General features: G+C 57.1%; 1 protein-coding gene across 1 annotated transcript; it reads left to right on the forward strand.

Moving 5' to 3' along the window:
- The first annotated feature begins 4,937 nt into the window (after positions 1 to 4,937).
- SFN (stratifin) lies at positions 4,938 to 6,626 on the forward strand. Its single transcript, XM_042950086.1, has one exon. It carries the CDS (start codon positions 5,324 to 5,326, stop codon positions 6,068 to 6,070), a length of 747 nt encoding a protein of 248 aa, XP_042806020.1. The 5' UTR covers positions 4,938 to 5,323; the 3' UTR covers positions 6,071 to 6,626.
- Positions 6,627 to 9,394: the final 2,768 nt, after the last annotated feature.

Raw genomic sequence — 9,394 nt, forward strand, 5'->3', positions numbered from 1 at the left:
TGTGGTGTGGTGTGTGTGCTGGCGGTGGTAGGGCCCCCAGGGCTCCCCCCTCCCCCCCCAAGCAGAAGGACGGGGGCATGAAGGCAGGGCTGAGGGCCCAGCCCTGCTCTGGACTGAGGAAGCAGCTCCCACTGGAGCAGGAGGTGAAGGGTGAGGTTGGGGAGGGGCGGCGGACCTGCTCAGAGGTGCTTGGGCCTGTTCTGGGGTGTCCTGGTGTGCAGGAGCCCTCAGTCACGAACACCTGTGTCCTGCTTTCCGTCCCCGCTGAGCTTCCCCTGCCCGTGTCTCTGCTGCGTCCTTGCCTGCTGCCCCAGCCGTGGCCCTCCCGCGGGGAAGAGGCAGGTGCCAGGAGAGCAGGCGGCACCCCCCGCAGGCCTCCTGTCTCCTCCCGGGTCTGCTAACCCTCTCTCTTCTCCTTCTTTGCTGTCCTGCGGGGATCTCCAGTGTGTGCGGGGGCTTAAGGACCTCCTGAGGACTGCTGCTCTCTGCCTCTCCAGGAGCGGCCTGAGGGGAGCCCGGCACCCGGCACCTCCACCTGCCTAACCTGTGGCCCACCTGCCACCGTCCGTGCCTACAGGGTCTGCCCCCAAGCCCGCCCCGCCCTTGTGCTCTCCAGAGCCCCCCACAGGGGGCGGGGGCTGGCCTTTCTGCCCCCACCCCCACTCCACGCCAGAGTGTAGAAAGCCATACCACAGCTGTCAGCACGGTGATACAATACGACGCTGAAACTCACCCCCGTCTCCACTCCCCTTCCCCTTCCCCTTCCCCAGATTTGTAAGGTGTCGAGACTCTTCAGGAATCTTGCCTTACAGCCTGCCCCCTCCCAGAGTCAGGCAGAGCCACAGTGGGGCTGAGCAGGTTCCTTCGGGAGCCTCTGGGGTGTTGGTGGTTGATGACGCTGCCGAACAAGTTTGGTGACTGTTCTAAGCACAACCGGTTTGACACTGTTCCCACGGCCCCCTCCGTCCCCACTACCCCAAGTAGGTGCGATGCCAGGAGGATGCTTGTACCCTTTGCTCCGGGCACTGAGGGACCGGGCTGGCTCCACAGCCCGGCGTTCTTCAGAGGAGCTAATGGAAACTGGGCCGGGCCTAGGAAGTCTGCTGAGCCCACGGCTGGGGGCTGCTTGTTTGCTGTCTGTACCTTTTTTAACCAAATAAAGGTTTCCCTCTTCTTGCCATATCCTTGGCTGTCTGGTGCCACCTTTCCTTCGGGGTCCAGGCGTGAGGCCTGCGATGAGTGTGCAGAACGTCTGGCTCGCCCCCACTGCCGGTTCTGTTCCAGTCGGTCAGTGCCCTTCCGGAGATTTAAAAAAGGCACAGCGAAGCCAGAAGTGACACGGGAGGAGTGGCCAATGTCCTCTTCACTCTGCCCTTCTAGAACTGGTCTGAGTGCCAGAGGCCTCCAAGCCTTAGGTGACCTCAGCTCTGAGAAGTCCCAACCCAAGTGGGGACTGTCACCCCCTGAACTGAGCCCAGCCCAGGGTAGCCATGTCAAGGAGCCTTCCCTCTCCCCAGCAGCTGGCCCGCGTTGAGAGGCACACACAGTGTGCTAAGAGCTAAAAAAAAATAATGACAGCAGCCATTTAGCAAGGGCTAGCCAAGTGCCAGGCCCGTTTTCTCACCTAAAGCTATGAGAGAGGTGATGTCAGCCTTTTTACAGAGCAGGGAACTGAGGCTCAAGGAAGGCACAGCAGTTGCCAAGGTTCTCCCGAAGCTGACAAAGCAGCAAATCTCGGATTTGGACCCCATCTCTGCCCCAACCCCTGACCATTCTGCACTAGCCAAGGAATGAATAGGGCTGCTTGGGGAGGAGGGGATCTCAGAAGGAGAAACCCAATCACAAGATGTTATCCGTAGCCATCAGAGATGATCTGTACTGGCTTTCCTGTACTGATGGGGAAACTGAGGCTCAGGGGCAGGAAGGGACCTGTCCGAGACCTTATAACAGAGGTGGGATGCAGTCCCACAGCCTGACCTCATTCCATTCTTCCACAAACCCCACACTATGTCCTAGACTGGACTGGTCTAGGAGATGTGGGATACTCTAAACAACAGTGCCTGGAGGAGAAAAGGACTCAGGACAGCTGAGTCACTTAAAACTAATCTAATATTTCCTCCCAAAGGCAACTAGTAGAGTGAGCTCTTGTCTGGATAACTGAACTCTTACAACTAACCAGCGGGAGAGGTACCATAGCTTCCTCCAGTTACTTGTTTGATCATTCCAAGACTCAACAACATTTTGTAGGAAGTTCCTTCTGGAATCTAACCAGAGTCCCTCCTGCTGCATTTGGAGCCCTGTCCTCTGTTCTCAGTGGAGATGGATAGCAACCGGTTGCTGCCTTCTCTGTGCCACAACCCTTCGAAGCCCGTGATTACCAGCTAAGGGCTGGACCAGAGCCTTGAACCTGCTGGCAGGATGGATGCTATATGGAAGGATGGGGAGGTAGCAGGCAAGATGAGGAATGCCCCCTGGGGCCGAGGCCCCAGCTCCTGTCCTGCTGACTCAGGAGGCTGACGGTGGAACTCAGTGCCCTGCTGGGGCCTGCCGCCTCCTGCCTGCCTGGGCTTCTGGACTTGGGAAACGGAGGCCTGGAGGCAAAGGGAGGTGTCTGAGACAGGAACTGAGTCAGGATCGACAGGCCAGAGCGGGCAGGAGGTGTTAGGCAGCCTGGCTCCCAGATTCACCCCTAAGCTTCAGCAGGGGAGGGGGAAGAGTGAAGAGGTTTCTCTTCCCTCTTCTCGTTTCTGGGTTTCTGGCTGGGCCGAAGGCCTGGAGCTTGTGGTGTGAACCACCACCAGGTCCCTTGGCTTGAGTGATAGGAAGGGAATGCTGCCTCCCTAGAGACAGAGCAACTCCAAAATGCCTAGGCCTGCCAGGCCGTGCCTTCCAGGTTTCTGGTGTTCTGGGATCTCCAGTTTCCTCCCTCCCCCTCCCAGGACTTGGGAAAGCCTGGGCTGGATGACTAGTGCGAAGGACTAGTCCTAGAGAGCCTAGGGCCTGCTTAGGCCAGAGGAATGTCTGACGGGGAGGGAGGAGGCCTTGCTGAGGCAGTGCATTTGACCATTCACCTGTCTTCTCTCCCCCAGGGACACTCGGCTGAGGCTTGGTTTGAGACCCTTTCTCATGTCACAGAACCCCCAGCTCCATGTTAGTGTTTTGAGTGTATGTGATTATAATAATAAGATTGGTTGGATTTTTTTCACATGGTAATAATGGTTACCATTCACTCTACTAAGCGCTTTCCATCAACTCATTTAATCCTCACGACAAGCCCCATTTTACACTTACGAAGATGGAGACTTATAGAGGTTCAGGCACTTGGTCAAGGTCCTGACAGCTTCCAAAAATTGAGCCCAGGCAGTCTGATTCCAACGACACTAGGCTATTCTGTGTCTCGTAGAAAAATACATATCTATCATTGAAGAGAATAGGGAAATCAAAAGAAAATAAATCACTCAGAATACCACTTTAAAGATATGCTCTATTAAACTAGTTATCTTAGTGCATTTCCTTTCCATCATTTTCTGTCTCGGGGATCCAATCTGAGCCGAGTCTTAGGGATGGCAAGCCTAAAATCCCTTCTGCTTCCTTGGAAACGTGTAGCCTCAGCCCAGGCATGTTCCTACTTTTTCTTCAAAGAGACAGATCTCATCTTTGGGCCCCAGAGTTCTGGCCTAAGCCCGCCTCCAGGAGGGGAAGGTGGGTATTCGGGCACCAAGAGGAACTAGGGAGGAACAGGCCTATGAAATGGTCCTGGCTCAAAGATTAAGCTGGCTGGATCCCAGTGAGGGGAGCCCCACCCCTGAGCCCCATCAGAGCTTTGGCTAAGGGTGGGGCAGGTAAGTAGGAACCCACCCTCACAGGCACAGCCAACACCTTTAGGTGAAACTCCTGGCTGAATGAGACAGCATCCCAGCAAACAGGGACAGAAGGTTGGCCAGAAAGAAGTCTCCCATCTCTGAGGCCTCTGCCAGGGGTCAGAGGAAGGGCCATAGTCAAACGGAAGGGACAGGGGCATTTCTGAGAGGCAGGCTGGAGATTGCTACGCCCTAAAACAAAATGGTACGTGTCACCACCACTTTCTTTTTTCTCGGTCCTGTCTCTCTCCCCAGGTGCTAGCTTCCCCCCCTGGGGAACCAAATTGGACTGAGCACCCAAGTGGCCTGCTTCCCAGCCTCTGACAGAGGGCAGGCTGAGTCAGTCAGGAGAGCTGGGCCCCCACCCTGTGTGAACCCCACTGATACATGATGGCAGGCGGCTTGGAGGGGGTAGGTGACCTGGCGTGGAGAGCCAGAGGGTAGGTCCTCAAACAAGTGGCAACAGGCCACCAACTTGAAAGGGAAAATTGTGCTGTGATGGGGAAGGTGTCCAACAAACCTACCAGGTGATTAATTACAAAGGCTGGGCTGGAGCGTCAGGGGCCGCTCGTTAAACACCTCATTAAGTGGCACCCTGAAAGATGCCACCTGTGCATTCTGGGAACTCAGCGGGAACCCTGGGGGGCAGTGATGACCAGGGGATAGCGCCATCTCAGGCCGACTCTGGAAGAAGCCTGGATCTCACTTCTAAATACAGCCTGGAGCTCACAAGTCAGAGGCCTCGACGAGAGAAGCCAAAGGAAGTAGGATGCTGGGGACTTAGTAGCTGTGTGACCCTGAGCAAATCTCATACTTCTCTGAGCCTTAGCATTCCCATCTCTAAAGTGGGAGTAATAGTCACAGTCTGGCCCATCTCGCAGAGACACGGTAGGGATTAAATTCAATCGTGAAGGTGCTTGGGAAACCACAGCCCTACCTAAACGTAATTAGCTCCCCTGAAGCAAGGCTGGGAAACGTACCTGATAGGATTAGGAACCCCATCCTCCTGCACCTGGCTTCGTGGCTTCTAGCCAGGCTGAAGCGGCCCGTTGGTTGAAGAACCCTCAGCCCCTGGAAGAACACCAGGAAGGAAGATCTGATTTGAGAAAGTGGGGCCGCTCTGTGGGCACCCATGTAAATCGAAGCCCTGAACAAGAGGGGGCAGCCTGGAGCCTGGAAAGGTGTCTGTGCAGGTGGGGCCAGATTTCTCCTGCTGACTGCCTTGATGACTCACCCCACATCTTAGCCTTTTACCTTTAAGGAAAAGCCGGAAAGGGTGTGGGGAGAAGAGAAGAGAAGCAGGAGGCAGGTCCGGGCCCCAGCCCCGCCCTCTGTCCCTCCCCACCCTTCTCCGAGGCCAGGCCACCCAGCCAAAAGGCAGGCAGACAGCAGGAGAGGCACAGAATCCGGCATTGGTTTCGAGGCAGCCAGTTAGCCCGCCGCCTGTGTCTGTCGCCAGAGCCATGGAGAGAGCCAGTCTGATCCAGAAGGCCAAGTTGGCAGAGCAGGCCGAACGCTACGAGGACATGGCAGCCTTCATGAAGAGCGCCGTGGAAAAGGGTGAGGAGCTATCCTGCGAAGAGCGAAACCTGCTCTCAGTGGCCTACAAGAATGTGGTGGGCGGCCAGAGGGCCGCCTGGAGGGTCCTGTCCAGTATCGAGCAGAAAGGCAACGAGGAGAGCTCGGAAGAGAAGGGCCCGGAGGTGCGAGAGTACCGGGAGAAGGTGGAGACTGAGCTCCGGGGCGTGTGTGACACAGTGCTGGGCCTGCTGGACACCCACCTCATCAAGGAGGCCGGTGACGCCGAGAGTCGGGTCTTCTACCTGAAAATGAAGGGTGACTACTACCGCTACCTGGCTGAGGTGGCCACTGGTGACGACAAGAAGCGCATCATTGACTCGGCCCGGTCCGCCTACCAGGAGGCCATGGACATCAGCAAGAAGGAGATGCCGCCCACCAACCCCATCCGCCTGGGCCTGGCGCTGAACTTTTCAGTCTTCCACTACGAGATCGCCAACAGCCCCGAGGAGGCCATCTCGCTGGCCAAGACCACCTTCGACGAGGCCATGGCTGACCTGCACACCCTCAGCGAGGACTCCTACAAGGACAGCACCCTCATCATGCAGCTGCTGCGAGACAACCTGACGCTGTGGACGGCCGACAACGCCGGGGAGGAGGGGGGCGAGGCTCCCGAGGAACCCCAGAGCTGAGCCGCGCCCGCCCCCTCCCTGCCGCGCCCCTGCCCTCTCCAGCGCCCCCGCCCGTGGCAGAGAGGACTAGTACGGGGTGGGAGGCCCGACCCTTCTCCCCGGATGCTCTGCTCCCCGGCTCACAAGAGCTCCGAGAGAGGGACCAGCAGAGCGGAGGCCAGCTGGAGCCAGGGGGACCCCTCTTCCTGCGACCGTCGATGCTCCTCACCAGCGGTCAGCCCACCCACCCCTGCTCTCTGCGCCCCTCCTCCACCCCTCCCACCGCCAACCGGGCCACCTCTTCCCCCACCCCCGCCTCTCTCCCGCCCCCTGTTGCCTCTGAATCTTAGGAATTGAGGAGTGTCCCACCCTTGTGACTGAGAGCTGGACTGTGTGGAGATGAGTGTGTGTGTGTGTGTGTGTGTGAGCGAGCGAGCGAGAGCGAGTGAGAGAGAGAGAGCGCAAGACCCAGGATGAGAGGGAAAGTGTGTCTGCTGGGTGTGACCATGTTTCAATAAAGTTCCCCTGTGACACTCCTCCTGTCTCTTCCAGTTATTGGCGGAGGGGTGGGACAGGGATTGGCTTCTGATTTACAGAGACCTTGACTTTTGCTTCTTGACCTCTCAAGGGGCTGGCTCAGTGATTCCAGGTGAGAGGCTGGTGCCAATCGTGGGGGGGTGGGGGGGTGGGGTGGGGAGTGTTCAGCTCTCCATCACGGTGACCCCCAACAAACCGGTCTGGTCCTGGGAGGGTCAGGCGAGCGCAAAGGCGGCTCTGAGGCTGCTCGGCCCAAGCCGCAGGGCGGGAGGCTCCAGATCTCAGACCTGCGGGGGACAGGAAAGCAGGGAGTCAGCGCCGCAAAGAAAGGCTGTAGTGAGCGGCAGTGCGCACCCTAGATTTGCAAGGGAGGAACAGTCCCATCAGGGGCTCGGGTCTGAGAGGAGGGGAGCACAATCTGGGCAGGGGCATGACGCCATTAAAAGCCCACATCCGAGGAGAGGGGAGTGCCCGCCCCCGTGTTCGGACCAGGGGGCGACCTGAAACGGGCGGACGAGGAGGAGCCGCGAGCTGGGTGGGCAGGGCCGAGGGGAGCCGAGGCCCGCCCAGGCCATCCCTGTTCGCCGCCTCCGCTCCCGGCTCCAGCACGCCGCGACCTGCGGCCGCCAGGCTCGCTCCAGCCTCCGCAGCCCCGGACTGGAGGCGGGCCCCAGGCCGCTGCCGTCCAATCCCGGCGGAGAGCCGCTCAGGGTACCGCCCCTGGGGCCCGACTGGCCAATGGGGGAGAGAGCGGCGAAACGCGCGCGGGGCGTCTTCCCGCCACCCGGCCCGCCCCGCCGGCGTCGCGACGCGCAGCGGGACTGAGGGGCCCCCGCCACCCGCCAAGGGCCAGGGGCGGCGCTTTGCCGGTTTCACCCAGACAAGTTGCCACCCGCCCGGCCCGAGAGCTCCGCATCCTCAGAGCAGCGGGACGGGGAGGGGCCGTGCGGAAAAAGCAGTCCCCGCCCTTTGAGTCATCTGCTCTACCGGGCGGTGGTGCCCGGGCCTGGCCGGGCGGGCAGGGTCGGCAGCCCTGCCACCAAGGCGTCCCCACTACACTCCAGCATCCAGGCAGCCCTGAACCGACGGGCTTGGATCGTGTCCATGACTGGCTGTGTGACTTTGGAAAAGCCATACATCCCCTGGGTCTCAGTTTCCCCTTCAGTATCAAAGGGCTTGGGCAAAAGTCTAACAAACTGTGATGTCAAAACTGCCTGGGTTTGAATCCCAGCCCTTCTCGGTCAAGGCTCTGAACATTGCGTGTGTTTGTGCCCTCGTTTATAAAGTGGGGTTAAAAAACAGTACCTTCCTCTTTTCATTTTTTAAAAATGTTTATTTATTTTTGAGAGAGAGAGAGAGCACTAGTGGGGAAGGGGCAGAGAGGGAGACACAGAATCCGAAGCAGGCTCCAGGCTCTGAGCTGTCTGCACCCAGCCCGACGTAGGGCTCGAAACTCACAAACCATGAGATCATGACCTGAGCAGAAATCGGAGGCTTAACCGACTGAGCCACCCAGGTGCCCCTAAAAAATAGTACCTTCCTCTAAGAGTTGCTATGAAGCTTGAGAAGATACGGGCACATATAGTAGCCCATAGTGCATGCTTAATACACGATAGCTATTATGAATCCTTCCAGCATCAGTAGTCGAGGATTTATCCATTTCTGTGCCAATAATCAGCCCCCGTCCTGAGGAGCACCTTTACTGCCAAAGCTGACCTGCATGCTCACCGGTCCACCTGAGACAGGGTCCTGACATCAAGTGGTCACTGCTTCCCCTGGCAAAATGGGATCTCGGTCCAGCCTCATCAGATTCCCCAGAGCCCAAATTTGGTCACAACCAGGGGACTTGAAATTGAAGGCTTTTATCAGAGATACTAATTCTACAGGGGAAGCTGGCAGGACCACTCCTGCTGCCTTCTAAATCGCCTGTATTCTCCTCTCCTTTCCTGGAAGGGTGTAGGGTTTCAAGGTTCCAAAGCAGGCAGAGATTCCGGGCTAGGGCAAATGACTCTCCCTCGGCTCTGGAAGTGACCCAGTTTCTCTTACCAGGCAGGTCTGGTGACTTTCTCTTAATGGGGTAGGTCCTGGGAAAGGTACTTCTCTCTTCTTTTCTCTCAGCCTCTGACTTTTGCCTCTCCCCTCTATACCACTCATGGTTGCCCTATATCGGGAAAGAAATGAGCCACCCTGAGGTAGTGTGTTGGTGCTGACAGATTTCAAAAGCAGATGCTGTGGGTTGGAATATCACCAAATCAGATGGCTAGATGTGAGCTGGCTTAGGCACCGGCTTCTGACCATGAAAGCCTTGGACCTTTTTGTTGACGACATAATCTCTCTAAAGCATTCTTACTGCTACCCAGAGTGGGGTCTAGCATCTCTTGCCGTCTCTTCCTGGCCAGAGTTTGACAGGTAAAATTCTTCAGTCCGACTGCTACTGGGCACAGACTTTTTTTGGGGGGGGGGGGGGTGATGCAATGTTCCAGATTCAAATAGTTGGTATTTGCACACCATTGTGAATATACTAAAAACCCCTGACTGCACCCTCAAGAAGGATGAGTTTCGTGGCAGGTGCATTTTATTTTGGTTCCACTGGCCTTTCCACAGGTTTTCCAAATTTCAAAGCCCATCTTCAGGTCAAAACATGGGTAGCCACCTCCCTTTAACACACATACAGTATTACAGAATATATCCTACCAACTCCTTTAGTTTATATAGGTACATTAATTCAGTTATGATTCATATCTACTTGCCTCTGCCTCTGGGTTTGCAGCTAGGTCCTGAGTTTATTTCTTATCTCCTCAGAGAGCT

Source organism: Panthera leo, chromosome C1 (assembly GCF_018350215.1).
Source record: "Panthera leo isolate Ple1 chromosome C1, P.leo_Ple1_pat1.1, whole genome shotgun sequence".
In the NCBI taxonomy this organism is placed as follows: domain Eukaryota; kingdom Metazoa; phylum Chordata; class Mammalia; order Carnivora; family Felidae; genus Panthera; species Panthera leo.